Source organism: Cupressus sempervirens, chromosome 11 (genome assembly GCF_028749045.1).
Source record: "Cupressus sempervirens isolate cs-2001-9-10 chromosome 11, ASM2874904v1, whole genome shotgun sequence".
In the NCBI taxonomy this organism is placed as follows: Eukaryota; Viridiplantae; Streptophyta; class Pinopsida; order Cupressales; family Cupressaceae; genus Cupressus; species Cupressus sempervirens.
The window spans coordinates 104,766,670-104,788,499 of NC_143128.1; the positions used below are offsets into that span (position 1 = coordinate 104,766,670).

General features: G+C 35.2%; 1 protein-coding gene across 1 annotated transcript in view; it reads right to left on the minus strand.

Annotated features, from left to right (window-relative positions):
- LOC149528421 (uncharacterized) overlaps positions 1-21,830 on the minus strand; it is a 99,996-nt gene that overhangs the window by 2,903 nt on the left and 75,263 nt on the right. Inside the window, exons 4-5 of the mRNA XM_089811540.1 lie at positions 1,856-2,053; positions 1,673-1,761 (exon numbers count right to left, since the gene is read on the minus strand). Of these exons, the coding sequence (XP_089667666.1) occupies positions 1,673-1,761; positions 1,856-2,053 (287 nt within the window). The remainder of the gene's footprint in view (positions 1-1,672; positions 1,762-1,855; positions 2,054-21,830) is intronic.

Sequence of the window (21,830 nt, forward strand, 5' to 3'; positions counted from 1 at the left end):
CTAAGCTTGCTTGTTTTGTGCTCTCATTTATTGACTCATTGGATGCATCTTCTCATTGAATTTTACAAAAAAATGCATTTCTACTTAAATTTAAGCAATTTTTTAAGTTGCGGAGTTTTTGCTGAAAACTGGTCGAGTTTTCCACGAATTTATTTTTCAAACCTTGGTGAGTTTTTGGCTTTGATGAATTTTCCAACTATGATATTATTAGATACATCACATACATGATATATACAATATGACTAGCTAGCCAAAATGAAAGTGGCAACCTTACAAGCATCTTCTGCTTTACTTGGTTCACTAACACAAAATTTCAAATACATCAACCAGAGAGAAATGATGATACTTCCCCTATTATGCTATGGGTCCAATCCTTTTTCTATGATCAATATCAACTATGATGACAAGACAGATATCCAATACTACTTGTTTCATCATTGGCAAGGGAACAAATGTAACACCACACTACAAATAGTCATTAACAAGATTTCCAAACCCATTAATCAGCTGTGTCATCATACAACCAGATAAGTTACATAATCCAGATGTCTTGTGGTTTTACCACAAAAAGCAAAGTAGTGCTGACAGTATCAAACACTTGCACTGATTGAACAATCAAAACCTTGAAAACAATACATCATGTAGACACCACATTAGAATCACCTACATTCTTTTTAATACACCAATGCTGATACAAAGCACTTGAGATAGCTTCTAGCATCTATTACCTACATCCTACTAGTGAAAGTCAGCTGACCCTATGAAATTGGTAGCTTCTGGCATCTAACACGTGCATGATAGTGATGATAGTCACTAACCTATGATAGTACTTATTTTGATTCAGCATACTCCCTGATTCCAGTCATGCTAGAGCAATGACAAACTTATCTAGAAGTGGGTCATAGGCATTACAATTTTAGTGAGTCTCAAGATGGATGGAAAACAATATGCTAAGACAATAATTATTCTACACATATGCCCTCAGCCCATTTATTAACCCTAGTTGTAATTCCAAAAGGCACCTCCACTACTGATCTCAATTTAGAGGGTATAAGTAAATTAATATTAAAACGTACAGTCCTAAGGGTTTACACCCTATTTCAATTAACTGATAACATTACCCAAAAGGGTTCCATTACACTACAAAGGTCCTATTGTAGTAAATATTGCATCGACCAGATCATCTCTAATCAAAAACTATATACAAAAACTAATACAAACCCAAAGTAACCAAAAAGCTTGTTCATTTCATTCAATTGTTATTTGGTAACAGAAATTTGTTAGACACAAGTTAAACCCACATTAGAGATATTAAACAATACCCTACTTTCAAATATAACATTTCTACATATTACCAATCATAGAGATTAGCACACAATTATCCACCAAACATATTTAGGGGAAAACACCATATGATATTCAGCAATAAGTACTGCCAGTTCTCATACTTGGCAATTAGACAATTAGAGCAAGTAGACCATCCATACAAGAGTTGTTCACACCATGAAAGCATAATGGCTTGATTCAACATAGTTATTATGTTTCTGTAACTCATTTGGAGCCAGGTCCTGGCCAAGTTAACACGACCATATTTCTTGGAGAAAATGGCATTAATTCAGCTTGACTTTAAAATGCATCCCACAAACAAATTATGGAAAAATGGAAAACTTACTCATTAAAGTCACGTTGAACTCCAGCAAGTAATCGATGAGTGGCATTATTTTCAACAGCATGTTCCATTGCTTCCAACATATCTACTCTCTACAAAAAAGGCCACCAAATAACCGAAATAGCATTCATTATACAGATCATGGAGTAGCAAAAAGTAATAGTTATAATGCTCAGATATTTTTACCATTTCTATGTTCATATGTGATGGGAAATGGAACCTGCTGCTACGAAATGGTCTCCCTGATGTGCGGCGCCATCTTCCTGAAGCTGCATCTCTCATGTGTGGTGAAACGGTTGGATGACTAGCTAAAAAGAGAGGTAGTGATGGATGAGTTGCAAAAGAATGGTTTGGTTCCCTCCTTCCCCCAGTTCTAAAACCTGTCTGTCAAATTCACATGGTTTTATATATCAAATTTTCTTTTCATTATCACAAACATGCATGGCATGCATAAAACAACATAGCCAACAACTTTATACAGCCAAATGTATTAAACACCACCATAGAAAATGAAACCAATACTAAAAAAAAAGAAAAGCAACAAACAATACTAACACAACCTTCACGCATGCAAACTAGCACAGCATAAAAAATTTGATAAGGTGGCAAAGTTGAAAATGAAGCCATCTGAAACAAATGCTAGACAATTATGAGAACTGTACTTGAGCGTACATTTCTTGTGGTATATTTTGGTCATCCAAATTTGATTGGAATAATACAGTTTTGGTTGGGCTATATACAACACATTAAACTCAGGTTTATAGCAGAGGGGAAAACTGCATAAAGAAGGCATCTAAAGTTAATTACATTCACATGTTTGGATTCCTCTAAAAAGATTATGCACTGCCAAACAAACAGTGGCCTGTTTTGGGTCCATCTATTAAAATTATTGCCTCTGCAAGTTGCAGGACATTGTAGCAGTAACAGTTATAATTGGGATCAAAGTAATTTTACCATTTCCATTGGTGCTGAAAAATGTCACAATGTTACTAAGGCATGCAGACAGTTTCAACTAGAGCCGCCTTTGTTCCACTTATGACAAAATAGTAGATCCAAAGAGTTCCCAAATGAACTTGTTCTTCTTTCATTTCTCTGTATGAGAAACATTTTGGTGTTGGAAAGGTGTATTGAGTTGGGGAGGAGAGGAGAAGGGGAGGAGAAGGGTGTTTATCAGTACTCACAAACTGTTTCCAATTCAAACTTTTAACCACAAACATATAGCTGAAATTCACATTAACTGATAGTATTCATTCACTTGATATCTGCTGCAGTATTCATTCACTTAATATCTGCTGCAATGTAAACTAATTTACTGATATGCTGTACCAGTAAGATAGTAAAGTAAAATAATAGTAAACCACACACGATTCACCCACACATAACACAATGATTTTTGGTCTTGCAGAAACCCTTTGTTAGAGGGAAAAACTGTGATGCTGATGGTACCCACAACTCTTCACTGCAGTAAAAAGGTATGCCCAGTTAAGAGCTACATATGTCACCTTCTAAGTGAATCGCCTGGTTAAGAGTGACTAATACATTGCTAAATGTATCTAATAGTCCTGTTAAGAACTACTCTGTTTAGAGATTTAATCCTACTTATGTAGTGTTCACCTTGCTAAAAGATTTACAATAAGTTCAATCTAGAACTTCTAAGTCTTTTAAAGAGAACAGATTTCCACAATCCATAGATATTATTTGACAACTTTCCAAGTAGATTACACAGGAGTTTTTCATCATCGTTTCTTATCACACTCCATGATCCATCATTAGGAAAGAGAGCATGAAACATTGATGAAAAACTCCTACACAACCTACAGGAAAATTGTCAAACAACTTCCAAGTCATGTTAAAGACTACCCATTTAAGCGATTTTACAATAACTTGTACGAACTATTAGGTATTCTTACAAGAAAGTAAATAACCTGTAAAAGCTTTCCTTCCAAAGCTTGTCAGATCCCTTACGCACTAATTCTACTTCCTCTCTGTCCTCTAGTCTCTATCGCAATTCAATTTCGCACTATTTCATTATCTCTTTGTCTTCTCTTGATTCTCTTTCAATAACCTTAGCTCTGTTACTTGATCTGTCTCTCATCCTTGCACAATCTTCATGACCTAATCAGGGTTCCCATTAGCTTGTCCTCGAATCTATCTGGATTCTTCCATAATACATTTTCTCATCCTGTCAGCTGTAACATAATCTCTTTTCATTTCCGAGGTGAAATATTGTCCATCAAACTCTAATCGCAATCCTTACATAAATCTTTATCACTAATCTCCATAAATTGTTTTACTCTATACATTTCACAATGTAAACCATTTTGTCTTTTGTCCAGGTTTAGTGAATCTGATAATAGCACGATAGGTTCAGCCCTTCTTTTTGTTTTGTTGTGGACAGGTAATCTTAACCTGTTTATCACTATTTACCAATAATTGTAGTTCACCAATAATGCACCGATAACAACCGATAACAATATAATTATCTGCTAACTATTTTTATGTTTGCCTTACTGTTGATAAGCCTGTTGCATTCACCTTTGCACCTATTTGACAAACTTATTCTTCCTGTATAGTTATTTGACATTAATGACGAACTTAACCTCAAAATCATCATCATCATCAAATGACATAATTTTCTATCAACAACTCCCCATTTGGCATTGATGGCGAAAATTCCTCAAATTTTTCAAAATTGTAATTCCAAACTTCTCTAACTCCGAAAAATATTCGCTCCCCCTTTGATAATATTTACCTTCTTTTCACAAGCTTTTTGTTTAGTTATTCTCTCCTTTATCTTTTGTATTGAAAATTATCTCTCCCCCTTTTATCTTTGTTTTAATTATCTTTCCCCCCCTTTTTGGCAACAATGCCAAAGATAATCAAAAAGGTTATGCAAATAGGTGCATAGAGCTATCAAAGTTTATCAAAGATAACATATTACCTATTTACATGTTGTCTTTACCTCTTCACCTATTTGACTAACTTATTCTTCCTCTATAATTATTTTACACCAATGACAAACTTGACCACAAAATCATCATCATCAGATGCCATTATATAATTTGCAATCAATGATTTGCACCCTTGGCATTCAAGGGAAAAACTTCTTCAAAAGTTTCAAAATTGTACAATAGGTAATTTGTATGTCGATAAGTGACAGGGTTCAAAAAAATTCTAACTCGAAAAAGATATTGCTCCGCCTTTGATGATATTCCCTTTTTTCAAAAGCTTTTTGATTACTTATTCTCTCCTTTATCTCTTCTCTTGAAAATTAACTATTTCTCCCCTTCTTTGGTAACAATGCCAAAGATAATAAAAAAGGTTATGCATATAGGAGCACATACCTATCAGAGTTTATCAAAGATATCCATCTCCTGCACTGTTCAATAAGGTCTCCCACAATTCTTTCAATGCGTGAAGTCCAATCGTATGACCTCGTAAGTCTGACATTAACTCCTCCAAGCTGTCAACTGTACTCAATTTAGGTATTTGCACCCACTCTTCAGCTTTCTATACATGAGCTTTCATGATATCCATATGAGGCGTAATCATGCCTTGTACTTCCAATATTCTCAGTATTATTCTTTCTTCCTCTGCCTTCAATTCTTGCTCTCTGGAAATTATTTCCCTCACTGATTTAGGTGCTTCATGTCTTATCCTGTCATTTCTCCCTCCAATTCTGGTAGTTGGTCATTAATTGGATATGCTGAGGTGTTTTATGCATGTTTGTGTCATTTCAAAATAAATTGTAACCATTTGGTATGTTTTAACATCATTTGTGCATTGTTTGCTCATTGTTCAGATGGAGCAACATTGGTCAATGGGCAGTCAAAGTTGCATTTTGGGCATGTGAGGTAATAAAGTTGTTATTGGCATAATTGGAAAAATTGGATGTGATAGTAAGGGTCATACGTTAGTTTGCATGCACATTGTCATTAAAGATGCAAAATGGCAAAAAACGTTGCAAAGTTGCAAAAATGCAACTTTTGCATTTTTGCAGAATATGAAGAGACATAATCGATTTCTGTTGAGGGGATGCACGTGGGGAGTGGGAAAGTCATGTCCCAGGCTGGTTTAAGTTTAAGTTATATTGAAGATATTTGCAGAGGTTAATATAGATTGGCAAGATTTTTGGGTATGAAATTGCATGACTGTGGTATTTGGTAAACACAAACTCACTTGCAATTTTCAATTAACTTCAAAATTGATACCTGCTAATGCATTGAATACACGTGGTAGATGTTATTTCTTTCATTTTGCATATTTTAATTGATTGAGTTGGTTAAATTGGTGGTATTAGACAAATTTTTTTTGCTTGTCAGCCCTGTTCTGGCCTGCACTTAGGATTTCAATTTAAATGGCCTATTCCTCTTAATTCCTCTAGTCTAAATTTGAGATATTGCACAGAAAGAGAGGTAGGCATGTGTATCACAGGATTTTCTTGCTATTTTACTTATTAATCAGACCTTTGCAACATACAGTGATGTTGTGATTAGGCATATGTATGTGACTAACCAGGAAAGTGTAACAACATATAGCAACAGGGGGTAATGAGGTGTAGGAAGACATTGAAAGCTGGAAGACAGATAATTAAGGTGTCCTTGTAGTGTTGGTAAAGTTTACCTGAATGGGTTTTTGTTAGAACCTTGAATTTTGAAAAGCCCTGGTTGAGTTAATTTAAAACCCTCATTAATTGGGTAAATTGGGGCTTTTGGCTTTAGAAGCAACTTGAGAAATTGAAACTCTAGAATTTTATAAAACTTCCAAATGCATATTCAATAACCAAATTTGCTTGGATGGTGTTTTGAAGAAAATTGAAGTTGTTTGCCAAAAACTGAGATTAGAGGCCTAATTTTATTAGGTTTGTTTTAGGCCTATGTGCAAGTTTTGGATGTGGGTATAGGAATACAAACTTGTAACTTTGAGGATAGTCGGAAGCATGTTGGAAAAGATGTCTAGTGCCTCAGTAATGCTCCTTGTTTGTCTTGTGGCGGTAGTTGAGAAAAGATCCTAGAGAGGTTCTTGTGAAGGTTGAGGAAGCTGAGGAGTCAAATTGGTGTTAGGTGGAGTTGTGGATGTCAGAGCAGGAAAAAGGGGTTGGAAGTGATTAAGTAGATTGGGAAAAGGAACCCATTACCTGTTACCTTGTGGCCTGATCCATATTGGGAAGTAGTTTGGTTTTGGAACTCACCTATATTAGCTTGGACTTTACCTAGTCCTAGTGCAACCTTACTTGCATCAAATTGGTATTACAGCCATACCAAGTAGTTTGTGATCGTTTTGTCAAATTGACAGGACAATATGCCTCCTGAAGGGATGAAGCAGTTTGAGAAGGTGGTTCAAAAGATGGAGAAAAGGATTGAGGATAAGTGGGAAGAGAAGTGAAAAAAGATGTTGGCCAAGATGAAGGCCAAAGAGGATAAATTGAATAATGAAGAAGAGGAGGAAGAAGAAGAGCAAGAAAAGGCGGAAGAACAGGATCAAGGACATGTTGATCCAAGGGTTAGGGTCAAAGATGAGGCTAGACAATACCAAGCAGCTTTTCTAGATGCTATAAACGATTCAAAGAAAAAGGACTTCAAGGTTGAAATACCTTCTTTCAGTGGCAAAATGGATGGTGAAGAGTTGACAAATTGGATGCAAGCATTCGACACTTATTTTGATTTGAATGATGTGGAAGAGGACAAGAAGGTCAAAAATGCAAGGACCAAGCTCAAGGGTTCTGCCATCATTCAGGGGAATTAAACTCAGAATGAAAGAGAGAGGAATGGTAAGAAACCTATTACCAAATGGAACAGGATGATTGTTATGATGAAGAGCATGTTTATGCTAGCAGACTTTGAAGTGTAGATGATTAGGAAGTTCCAAAATTGCAGGCAGAGGGATGAAGATGTTGCCACCTATACTGAGAAGTTCCATAGGTTGAGCATGAGGACATGCCATAATGAAGACCAACAGGAGCTAGTAGCCAAGTATGTGAATGGTTATAAATACAATAATCAGGATGAAATTAGTTCACTACTACCTAAAACAGTGGATGAGTGTTTTCAACTAGCCATCAGGGCTGAGGAGAAACTCAAAAGTAAAGGTGATCATGGCAATAGAGGAAGAGGAGACAGGAACATCAGTAGGGGCAGAGGTGACTTTGGCAGAGGATATAGCAGTAGGAGTGATGAAAATCAAGGCAGTGAGTCCTAGGGTGAGCATAGTAGCAGAGGTGGACAGAATTTGAAAGGACAAAGAAGGCCTTTTAACAGAGGTAGAGGACATTTTGGAGGTTCAGGCAGAGGAAGCGCAGACTTCTTTGGTAAGTGTTTTGATTGTTTTCAATATTGACACACAAAGAAGCAACATCCTAGCAAGCTTTACACTTCATCTGCTGGCAAAGATGGAAGAAACCAACTACTATTAGAAGATGAGGGTAGTAGCAGCAGTGTGAATGCACCAGTAGGGAGTACAACTTGTATTCTAGATGGTCAGAACATGATGATCAAAAGGCTTCTGAAGGTACCCTTAAAGAAGAAGCCACCTCAGAGAAAATCTATGTTTAGGACCCAAGCCAAGGCATATGGAAAGTTGTGTAAGATTATTGTGGACTTGGGGTCAACTGAAAATGTTGTATCAACTGAAATGGTGGAGAAGCGCAAGCTTAGTAGACCACCCCATAAGATCTCTTGGCTCAATAAAAATCAAAGTTATACTGTGGAAGAGCAGGCATGGGTGGTGTTTGAAATAGGTGAGTATAATGATAGGATTCTTTGTGAAATAATTCCAATGTATGCTTGTCATTTAATACTAAGTAGGCCTTGGCAATTTGATATGATGGCCCAACATGATGGAGAAAAACACACCTATCTGATTACCAAGAATGGTAGGAAATTTAAGATGGATCCTCCTCCTGAACAGTATTGCAAGAAGTGAAATGAATCTTCCTTAATGTTGAGAGTGAGTAAGGAATTCTTACGTATGGCAAAGGAGAATAATTTCTAAGGGTATGCAGTGGTCGTCAAACCCGAGGATATGAAGAATCAGGATCCATTACAAAAGGAGGTAGATAGTTTACTCAAATAATTCCCTAAAATTGTTACAGGAGAGCAATCTGAAAGTTTCCCACCAATCAGAAGCATAAGTCACCAAACTGACATAATTCTAAGAGCTACATTGCCTAATAAGGCTTCCTACAAGTTGACACCCCAACAAAATGCAGAGATCAGTAAGCAACTGCAGGAGTTGCTTGATAAAGGACTGATAAGGAAAAGGCTAAGTCCTTGTGCAATGCAATCAGTTTTGGCCCCTAAAAAGGTTAGAAAGTGGAGGTTGTGTGTGGACTCCAGAGCCATAAACAAAATCACCATAAGATATAGGTACCGAATGCCAAGGCTAGAAGATCTATTAGATTATTTGGGTGGATCATGTTACTATTCAAAAATTGATCCCAACTTTGGTTACCATCAAATAAGAATCAAACATGGGGATGAATGGAAGACAGCATTCAGAACCAATAAAGGGTTATGTGAATGGCTTGTCATGCCATTTGGGTTGAGCAATGCCCCAAGCACCTTTATGAGATTGATGAATGAGGTTTTGGCTCAATTTATTGGTAAATTTCAGTGTTACAGGACTCAGTGAGTCCTTGCCAGACTTGGCGATTCCCGAGGCAAGCCAAGCAAAACGAAGCCGCTGGCCTCTTGCCTCAGGCTCGGCCAAGTCTTGACCGAGTCATGGCTGACTCGCCAAGTCTCATCAAAGTCCAAAAAGGACAAAAAAAATTGTTTTTAATGATTTGTTTTTGTTTTGTTTGGTAGTGAACTTAGTTACCGGATTCGTGCCCTAGAGGATGGATCCAGATCCGTGGTTGGATTTGTCCGGATTTTTTTTTTTTTGTTTTTTTTTATTTTTTTTTTGGAGTATTATTTTTTCGATTATTTTCTTATAATCATTATGGATTTGATCCATAGATTCATACTAGAATCAGAGATTCATACTATGAACTGATTTAGAATCATAGATTCATACTTTGAAATGATTTAGTTTTACAATTATGTATATTTCTCTCATTTTTTAGTATATATATATATATACAAGAATCCTCCATGAATCATAATTGGGAAAAAAAATCACTAATCCACGAATCCGATTCACATGCCCGAATTCAATTTGTTTTATGAATCAATAACTAAGTTTGTAAACACTCTAAAGCATAAGTTAGACTTAAAAAGACCATTCTATCACCTGCAAACAAAAAAAATAGAGAAAGAAAGTTGAGGAAGAGTATTGGGGTTTTGAAAGATAAATTGGCAACTTGGCTTGATCTCATCTATCGGTTGCTGATTGTTCGTGCCACTTTGTAGCTTGCATATTAGCATTGAGAGGAGTTAATAGAAGCTTTTGGAGGAAGCCTCTTCAAACTTGGGTTACATTTCTATTTCTAGAGCAAATTTGAAGAGCTAAGATACAATTTTTCTTGTTATTTTGCAATTTTTTTTACATTCATGAATCTTTTTTTATTTGCATGTGTTTGGACTCTTTAGATTTGTTCCATTTTATGGTGACAAAAAGCAGCATTTTCTATATTCTAAATTTTTCTTTTTTTTTATAGTATATTGCAGCAGCAACATCATGTCTCAACCTGACGGTAGTGGAACTAAGGCTAAAACGTACCCTGATGCTGACCATAGTGCAATAGCAAAGGATAGGGCTTGGAAACATGCTATTCCTAGGCATAAGAAAGGAGTTGTGACATGCTAGCATTGTATGACAACATATAATGGGGGAGGCATTAATATATTGAAATATCACCTTGCACATATACCAAAGCATGACATCAAAAAATGCGAGGAGAAGAAAAAAATTAAAAAGCAACAAGAAGAGATGGCACAATTAGTTGGCACTAGAAGTGTAGAGGGCTCTTCAAGTTATCATGGACATGGTTACCCTTTAGTTCCACCTTCTTCTACTATAGCATCTCAAACTATGAGCATTGGGCTTCGGGTGTGTAAGCAAAGATACTCACTTGATTCCATCTTTGTTCCACGCACAACTCCAGGTGCACAACCATCACTTGAGAGCATGGCTTGGAATAAGGAGAAGCATGAGCAAGCAAAGTTGGCAGTTGGAGATTTCTTCTTCTACAACAACCTTCCATTTAATGCAGCAAGATACTTATAATTTTAATTTTTAATTTGTATATCTTCCCTTGCTTGCATAATAAGTATACTTATATTGTTTATTTAATCTGTTTGAAATTTTAGATCTCCTTATTGGCAAATTGCCATAGATGTTGTTATTGCTTGTGGTACAGAGTTCAAAGCCCCTAATGATGAGGAGCTAAAAGGTCCTATTTTGGTTCATCGTGTTGGTGATCTAATGTAATGTCCCTTTTTGGGACATTAGAAAAGTTAAAGACATAATTGTATAATATTAAAATTGACTTGGAGAGCGTAGACTCAAATTATAAAAGAATCAATTTAATATTATAAAGTTGGCTAAAAGTCAAAGAGGAATAAGATGAAAAGCCAGAGGTGAGTCAACGAGTCTCAATTTGTGTATTAAAAGGGGAAAGAGGCCCATTCCTAGACATGCTTGGATTTATTATTCAGATTTCAGTTCTCTCTTGGAAGAGTAATCGAAAAGCTTCAGCTTTCAACTAGTATAAGACGTAGCCCCACATGCCGGCAAACAGTGGACGCAAACCCATTATCCTCGGAGACGTCACATTAGGTGTCCCGCATGTGCTTACAAGCAAGGTAATCTTTAAGAATCCACCCTCCAAAAAAAGATATAAAATATTGGCGAATCTTTCATTATTTTGAAAAAAACATATTATTTATATTCACGCATCTTAAAAAAAAAAAAATTAAATATTATTTATATTGGCGATTATTTTGGAATCATAATTTTTGTATAGAAATTTCATTAATCACCATAGAATATTACAAATGAAAATTGAATATTTTTTAACTCATGAGGATCATTACGTTATATTTTAAATCAACAGTGAAAACTAAATATTAGTGATATATCCCTAACTAATAATTATGATAATTTGTAGTGAATTAATATTAATTTCTCCAATAATATATAATATTTTGGTGAATCAAATCTAATCATATATCGAATATTATGGCAAATCTTTGAATATATTTTTTTTCATAAAATAGATTATTGAGCGATCTTAAATATTTTAGAGCTAAAATTTATAAAAATATGGCAATTTAGGTTGTGTTAAATCTTAAATTACTAGCCAAATTACCAGCCAAAATTTACTAAAATTAGCTAATTGACGAATATTAGCCACTAAAAAATACCTTGCTTATAGGTTCTTTTCTTAAGTTTTCCAATCTGACTGTGAAGCTGTATTTAGGATTGGATTTTGGAAGCTGATTATTGTATTGATATTGTATAATGCAATAACGTTGTTTTAAGGAGTTTTATGAGAGTTTACTAGTTTTATGTTGTTGGTTTGTAACGCATTTTATATGCTTGAATTCTTGAATATTATTTTGACAAGAACGTATTATTATCTTGTAGAGAATCTTCTGGTTTTATTATTGTATCATATTACATCTGCCTATGTTTGAGTTTTGAATACTATATTCAAGAAGAACCTAGATAAGTATCTGTTCGAGTTTCTACTGGTTTCGATTGATACATATGCATATGTTTAGTTCTAAATATATTTTGGGTAAGAACGAGTAAATATCTGTTAGGGATATTTCATCTAGAAGTTGAAATTGAAGAACAGTGTAAAGTCTGGGTCACGAAGGGTTGCACCGTCATGACTGATGGTTGGACTGATAAAAGAAATCGGACGTTGCTGAATTTTCTAGTCTCCTCGTCAAGTAATTCAATATTGTACTTAGAAAGTTAGAATTTAGTAATTTAGTAGTAATTTGATTGATCATTGTGATTGTACTAGATTTCATTATTTTTTCTCAGGTTCTACAATGTTTTTAAAATCAATTGATGCATCCGGGAAGACCAAAAATGGTGAGTATCTTTGTGAGGTAATGGAGGAAATGTTGAAGGACGTGGGTGAAGAGAATGTGGTGCAAATTGTGACAGATAATGCAGCAAATTATGTTGTTGTTGGTAAACTTCTTATGGAGGGGCACCACCACCTATTTTGAACCAATTGTGTTGCCCATTGCCTTGACCTCATGTTCAAGGATCTAGGTAAAATTGCTTGGATAAAAAAATGTGAGGAGAAAGCAAGGAATATTTGCAAGTTCATATATAATCATGCTTGGGTCCTCAACCTTATGAGGTGACACACAAAGAATAAAGAGTTGTCTCATCCAACGGTCACTAGATTTGTAACAAATTTTCTCACGGTGAAATCTTTTCTTAACGCAGAGGCTGGTTTGAAAGGTATGTTTGTATGTGAGGAGTGGACAAATTCATCATAAGCAAAGTTCAATGTAGCAATTGAGGTGGTTGATCGGGTTTTTGATGAGAATGGCTTTTGGAAACTTGCCAAAGAGATTGTGAACGTAGTTTTCTACTTCGCACTCATTTCCATTTCATTTCACTATTTTTGTTACAATTTTAAACACTTGTTTAAGTTTATTGACATTCACATTGTTCATTTTTTAACGGAAAACTTGAATCTTAATGTTTTGTTTTTTACAATGATTGCAATTAATAGTCTCTTATTATTATCCTACGAATTGTTGATAGAGAGAAGCCCTCAATGGCTTACTTCTATGAGGGGATGGATAGTGCAAAAGAGGCCATTTGGGCTTTTTTATGCATAGAATCATAAAAAATATGGTCCCATGTGGGATGTCCTTGATAAGCAATGGCACAATCTACTTCATAGACCTACATGCAGCTACCCGCTTTCTTAATCCAACATATCAATTCAAAAAAAAATTTAAGGTTGATGAAGAGGTGTTGAGTAGACTGTATGATGTTATAGAGAGAGATGTCACATGATGCAATTGTCGGAACAATTATAGTCCGTGAAATAGAGATGTGTAAGAAAGCACTAGGAGACCTATTTTTATGAGACTTGTGCAAGAAAAACCGGACAGAATCGATGCCTAGTAAAAATATATGATTCCAAAATCTAAATTTTATTTTATTACCACTTTAGAATCTAAAATCTAGATTGATAAAATCATATTTATAAAACTAATTTAAAATTTTCTTATTTCAGATGTATGGTGCGAGATGTTTGGCAATAAGGTGCTAAATCTACAAAGGATTGCAGTTTGTATCTTGAGTCGGTCATCTAGTGCTTCAGGATGCGAACAAAATTGGAGTATGTTCGAGCATATACACTTGAAGAGGCGCAACAGGTTGACAGAAAAAGTTGAATGATCTTGTTTTTTGTTCACTACAACCTTCGCTTCCACCACAAACAGATTTTAGGCACCGATACATCTCCCATTGTATTAGAGAAGATCAATCACAGAGGTTGTTGATCCTGTCTTCAGTGATGATGACTTGGAGTGGGTTGATCAGGTGGATTGAGAGGCACAAGCAGAGGCAATGACGATAGCAGTGGAGGAAGCCAGAGCACGAGGAGACCCAATGCAAAACCCTAAGGCTGAGAGTGACGGATCCAACTCTGATTGATGAGGATTATGAAGATAAGGATGAGTAAGAGGATGAAGAGGTTGATCATGTCACTTAGGTTCAAACTCAGACACAAGGAGAGAGGATGGTTTTAGAGGCTTCCATGACCTATCTTAGGCCTACTCGTAGGAAGACATGGGCTACTATGAACCTTTCTTTTGATAAATGTTTTAAACTTTTAATTCCATGGATATTGTAGACATTTGACAGTTACACTATATTTCAAATTTATATTATGTTATTCAGTTTAACTTTATGTAATTTCTTTCAAAAATTTGCATTTATACTTACGTGATCTATGAAAAGTTGTAATGTGTGCAAAGTAGCTTCTATTTATCTCAATTATTGTATATTTGATGTTAATCGACTTAATGATGCATGAAAGAAACTTAACATCCTTAAAGATCTTTGAATTTCATGGTTTTTTTAATTTGCCAAGTTCGGCTGCCAAGATCAAGTTCAAACCCAATTTGGGCCTAACCAAGTCTAAGCCGAGTTTGAGGCTAGTAACACTAGTAAATTTGTCATCATATATCTTGATGATATCTCGGTGTTTAGCAGGTCAAAGGAGGAGCACCTTAAACATTTAAGGTTGGTGATGTAGAAGCTTGAGGAGAAGTTGACGATAAACTTGGAGAAATATGAGTTTCTTAAGACTGAACTTGTTTACTTGGGTTTTGTGATCTCTCAAGGTAATTTGGAAATGGATGTCATTCTAAATTGGCCAACTTCAACTTCAATAGGAGCAGTTAGGAGATTTCATGGCCTTGCTAATTTTTATAGAAAGTTTACTAGGGGATTTAGTGGGATATGTGCTACTATCCTTAACACAATAAAAGGGGATGTAAAATGCAAGTTTCAATAGACCAAGGAGGCAAATATAATAAGATAAGATAATAATATTAATGTCCAACAAAAAATTATAAAGGTTTATGGGACTGAGCATACAAACAGAAGAATCGACCACACTAAAAACACCAAAACGGTGTCAGAAAAGAAACCAAAACAAGATAGAGGACCAAGAAACACAAGGTAAGGACTATGAGTCCTTCCTTGGACAAAGTAGTCAGAAACAGAAGGATATAACAGTGGACGATTCAAAGTCTTAGATCTACGCTAAGGCCCACTGGAGGAGTGTTGCTGCCTAAAAAGACTAGTACAATGCCTCACTAATCTAGGAGTAGTACCGGAAGGCCTTTTAACACCCATGACGAAGACAAGGGGGAGAAGATGACAATTTTCAATACCTCGAGAAGAGGGTAGCAGAATTACCTAAACTTGTATTGCCAAATTCTGATAAGGTGTTTGAGGTTGAGTGTGATGCTAGCAAGCAAGCAATTGAGGTAGTCTTGAGTCAATAAGAACACCCTATAGCCTTATTTTCTCAAACAAGTTATAATGATGCCAAGCAAAGATATAGTACATATGACCTTGAACTTTATGCAATGGTGTAAACATTAAAAGAGTGGAGGCATTACCTCATGCCCAAGGAGTTTATGGTGTTCACGGACAATCATACTTTGAGTTTCCTTAATTGGCAAAAGAAATTTAATCGTAGCCATGTCGAATGGATGGAGTAACTTCAATCCTTCACCTTTACAATCAAGCACAAGAAAGGAGCAGCTAATAAGGTAATTGATGCTTTGTGTAGGAGGGTATTGGTTATCCAAAAAATTCAGTTGCATAGTCTTGGATTGGATCATATTAAGGGTTTATACCAGGAGAATGATGATTTCAAGTAGGCTTCTAAAATATGTTCTGATTTTGCTAATAGTTTTCATGGTGAGTTCTCTGATTTTGTGTTGCATAAGGGGCTGCTATTCAAAGGATGCAGGTTTTGTATTCCCAAATCATCTATGAGGGAAAATATAATTAAGGAAAAACATAATGGGGCTCTAGGTAGACACTTCAGAGCAGATATGACCTTCAAGCAGGTTACAAAGTTCTACTATTGGCCTGGTTTGCAAAGAGAAGTTAGAAGGTATGTGAAACGTTGTGGAATATGTCAGAGGGCTAAAGGAAACTATTCAAACTCAAGTTTGTATCAATCCTTGCCAATTCCTAATAAGCCTTGGGATAGAGTCAATATGGATTTTGTTTTGGGGTTGCCTAAAACTACTAGAGGTATGGATATGGTGTTTGTAGTGGTAGACAGATTCAGTAAGATGGCTCACTTTGTGCCATATAGGAGCAACCGTGATGCCTCTCAAATTGCAAATTTGTTTTTCAAGGAACAAGTTAGGATCCATGGATTGCCACTTGTTGATGTGAGTTTTGTTCCACTACAACATGCAGAATCAAAAACTCGATGTTCCAAGATGAAACACCAAACATTTAATCCTCTCTTGATATAAAGTCATCTCTCATGCTAAGCTTGCAAAGTAAGATCATGAAATGACTTCAAGGTTCCTTCTTAATTGTGGATTTTGCTCAATTTTATGAGGGACTTATGGTATTCATACAATGGATACCAACTCTTGCACTTCTATGAATCTGGCTTTGCAATGTGCAATGAAAATACAGTGTGATTTTTTAGCTTCCACTTCAACTCCAATTTAAACTTCTACTACTACTTCTACCTCTAACTAGGAATGAAAGGAATCATGGATGACTTGAACTCTACTAGGCGTAATCTCACCTGCGGCTCCACCCACCTAGTGCAAGTTTCTAAGGAGTACACAAATAATTTTCACATTGACATCCTTTCTCTAATCCCATCATCTGGATGCAAACCAAAGATTGAACATCAATTAAAGTTAAGTGTTTTCATGTGCTTACCACACAAGACACCCTTACCATCAGCAAGAGGCTAGTGGCCTAGATTTATTCGAGTCAAACAAATAAACATCCACAACAATTTAAATCAACTAAACTAATTCAACATGAAAATAAATCTACTCCAGGTGAAAGAATGAGAAAACCATGCAATATTACAAAGCAATATTAAATAATCCACCATGAAGAACCAACAATGAATTATCCATTACTTTGAAAGCATCATAGCAAAGTCTCTCCCTTAGCTATCCTACTCTACTCTAGCTCTCTAATCTCTAACTAATCTCTAGACTCCTTTAATCTAACCCCTTACAAATGAGAATGCCTTGGCCTTTTATAGTAGTTACATTACAACTAAGGGCCAAGATCAATTCAAGATCAAGAGTCAAGATTTTTTCCCACAAACCCTAACTAGGGTTGCCAAATTTGCAATCAATTACATGAAGGCACCAATTCATGGGTCGAGAAGAAAATTATAATGATTTTGATAGCCAGTCAGAAAATAGAAAACTTGGCATGATTTGATTGACGGTGCTTGAAACTGAAATTTTCTAATTAGAGAAGGCAAACAATTGCCACGTCATCATCCTTATCCTCTGGTTGGAATCTTGGCCTATAGAGTATCCTCAATATTTGTGATTTTCTCCATCCTTCGAAATTTCCTCATCAAATCGACTTGAAACTCTTGCATCTTTGTGAGCCCATGAACTGATCTTTCTTGATTCTCCTTGAACATGTCCTCATGTAGTTGGATCCTCTGTGCTTTCCTGAATTTGCCCTCGATTCCATCTTGAGTTTGCAAGTTGATAACTTGACCATGAATCCTTCCTCCTCACTTGAGTCCTTGGGATTGAGCTATCTCCTCATGGTATCCACCTAGATTTTTGAGGCCTTGATCATCACCTTGCCCTCTAGCTTCTCCTTCTAGATTTTTGTTGGCATGAGGATAGAGGATTTGTATACCACCAATACTTTTGATTCTCCAAGAATGAATTCCAATTCAACCTTTTAAACCTTCTTGAATTCGCCTTGTAAAACAAAGGAGAAAACATTAAGTTTGTGAACAACCAAAAAATAGAATCACATCAATAATTAACAAAATTCATCCCAATTTGATACCAACTATTTTGTAAACTTGAGGCAAACTGTAATGTCCCCTTTTTGGGACATTAGAAATATTGAAGTCTTATTTTATAGAATGTTAAAATTGACTCTGAGATGTAGGAATCAAATTATTAAAAGGTCAAATTAATGTTATAAAGCGGGGAAAAGGTCAATGAGGAATAATATGAAATGCCAGAGAGAAGTTGAAGAGTCTCAAGGGAATAGGACGAAAGCTAGAAGGGAGTCAAAGGGTCTTAATTTGTGTTTAAAAAGGGAAAGAGGCTCATTCCTGGGGATGCTTGATTTATGATTCAGTTCAGTTTTCTCTCTTGTGAGTGTTTTTAGAAAGCTTCAGCTTTCAACTAGTTTGAGGATGTAGCCCCTCGTGCTAGCAGACAGTAAACACAAACCCATTGTCTCGGGAGACATCAATTCAAGTGTTTCACGTGTGCTTACAGGTTCTTATTCTAGTATTCCAATCTGACTGTTAATCTGTATTTAAGGATTGGATTCGTAGTGCTGGTTATTGTATTGCTATTGTATAATACAATCACGTATTTTAAGAAGTTATAAGAGTTTGCTGGTTTTATCTTACTGATTTGTAACACATGGTTGTATGCTCAAAATCTTGAATGTTATTGTCGAATAATGGGTTATATTCTTGTGGAGAATTTTATGGTTTTATTATAGTATTGTATTCCATTTGCCTATATCTGAGTTTGAATGTTATATTCAAGAAGAAGCTAGTCAAATATCCATGGGGATTTCTACTGTGGTTTCGACTGTGTTCGTAATACACCTACATGTGTTTAATTCTAAATATATTCAAAGGGGAAAAATGAGTAAATATCTAGTTAGGGATATTTCACAAACTTTAATCTCATCTCAATCAAAAACCGTTTCTTATTATTATTTTTATTTTTTACTTCTAATTTTCGTCACTTTCTCTCTCCTCAATTTTTTAAATTTTTGAGGAGAGGTAGGATGATTTTGGCAATTAGCAAAGAATGATGGTTGGGGAGATTTTGGAAGATGCAACATTTCCCCAAGAGAGATTTTGGAAGATGCGAAATTTCCCTAGGATATGGTGCTGTCAAAATTTCTCATTTTTGAACATTTCTTGGCAATCCCTTGCTCTATTGTTGTTCATGGTGTTGCCCTCATGCCAAAAATTGATCTTCTAATGCCTTAAGACTCAATGTAGGGAAATTTCGAAATAGGCGAAATTCCCCCAAGAGGGAGATTACGGAAGATGTGAAATATTGCAAGGAAGAAAATCCCTTTGGAAAATTATCAATTTCTTCCCCCTCATTGTTCTAATATTGCAATTCTTAAGTTTCCACTAAATGCAAGCCCAAGCCTTGAGATTTTTGGGAGAAATGAGGAGGTAGGGAAATTTCAGAAAATGTGAAATTTCCCTCAGAGGGAGATTTTGGAAGATAAAAAATCTCCCCAAGAGGGAGATTTCAGAAGATGCAAAATTTCCCCATGAGGGAGATTTCGTACAAATTTCATCAAACATGCAAACCCTCTTCTCCTAGTGAAATCCCACTCTCCACTTGGACTTAGCTATGAAAATTCCTTTAAGTGATACCAAAGAGGCCGCACAAACCCAAAACCAAAATTCACTCAAACTTGTTAAATTTAGGATCTCTGCAAATGTAATAACATTGCCATCATATTGATGTGTTCCAATTGCAGTGATTTGCTTCTCATATAAATATAAGGAAGAGGAAACATGTCTCATAAAGAGACATGTCTCTATAGTTAATCATCATTTGTTAGTATATTTAATATAACTAACCATATAATATATATATTATTATATATATAATATAATATGTAATATATATATTATATATATAATAATATGTATGTATAAAGAATATGTATCTAATGATGATTTACCATCTATAATGAATCTCATGATTATATCAATCTAACTAAACTACAATTTAACATAATGTGCTATCGGCAATTTGATTACATACAAACTGATTACATTACATAGATTCTTAATATAATCTTAAGTATATATGTATATGTATAATATATATATATATAGATACACAATTAATGAATCAATTATGTAATATTAACTTAAGGATAGACATGAACAATATAGATTCAATTTCACACAAGCTAACTTCTTAACACTCCCTCTTTAGCAAGGCAAATTGAAACAAGTTTAGCTTACAAAATAAGGTGTAATCATCATTATGTTTTAAACTGAGAGAGAGAGAGAGAGAGAGAACAAAACATAATGGATTTTCATGGTGTCCGGCTATTGCCCAAAGACCCATGAAGGTTATTAATGTGTCCGGCAAAAATTCGGCCCAAAGACCAAGAATAACCCAAACTTTCAAAACAATGGGTTTTCATGGTGTTCGGCTATCGCCCAAAAGACCCATGAAGATTATCAATCTGTCCAGCAAAATTTGGCCCAAAAAACAAAGATAACACCAAATTCAACCATTGTTTGAAAATAGATCAACTAAAATAAAGTCGTCACTTTATAATAGGATCAGAACACACGAAAGGTCGTCACTTTATAATAGGATCAGAACACACGAAAGGTCGTCACCTTTCACAAGAAAAGTCATTACTTTTCACAAAACCAGCTTGCAAGCAAATTTTATATATTCATGAATATGATGCAACAAAATGATGCAAGTGCACCTCCATATCAACCAAATGATATAACTCATCCTTGTGATAAGTGCACCAGTATCATCCTTAGGATACATATCACAAGGTCATATGACATTAAGTCATGGAACATTTTCTACAAAAGTATATTTATCACTGTATGCATATAATCATCAACCATATGATGTTTGTCAATAAGTGCATAAGAAACAACAAACATTTATCATGTCAAGTTTACCTTATAAGTGATATGGTCTACTTCCTCTAAAAAATATTAATCTTTTCAACCTTCAAGTGATAAGTCAATACTTTGTCATGATTTACATAGAGGTAGGCCCATCAAAATCACGAAGTCGCATCCATGTATTTCTAGCCTCCCTCTGATTATAAATCTTCCAAACCCCAACATTGCCTTTAGAAGAAGTGTAAAACTCCCTCTTAATAAAGAAGGATATTCATAATCTCAATCATCATGTATATTTGTTTCAAGATCCTCACTTTATCCAACTTGATCATCATAAGACTAATGAATTCTAGATCATAATGTCTTAGGAGCTACTTCATAAGATTGAGTCTACACAATATTTGGTAGGATATGAAAAGTATCAACCTTTTTCCTACAATATCAACTTCAAATACAAGGAAAAAAAAGATCAAGGCAAATTAATCTTATAGTATGTGTAGAATTACAAATAGTAAATAAGTAAATATAATAATCAAAGATAATAAATACTTCTTTGCCTCTAATGAGGAATGAAACATTGGTTAAGGTAATCATTTACTAGAAAATGCCTTCAATGACAATGAAACGTTGGTTGAGGTAATTATTCACCCCCCCCACAATGTAAAATTCCCAATCTTATATATACTTCTGAGTTGACAGACAATTTTAGCAAAACCAAGGAAAGAGTTTACTCCTCAATTTAATGTTGTCATATAAAAATTGCCCTAGCTTTCCATAGTAGTAGGATCAATATGTGTCATATTAGATCCAGTGAAATTTTTGTCAACCTTTTAACATTTTGGGGATATTTGCATAGGTTATGCAATC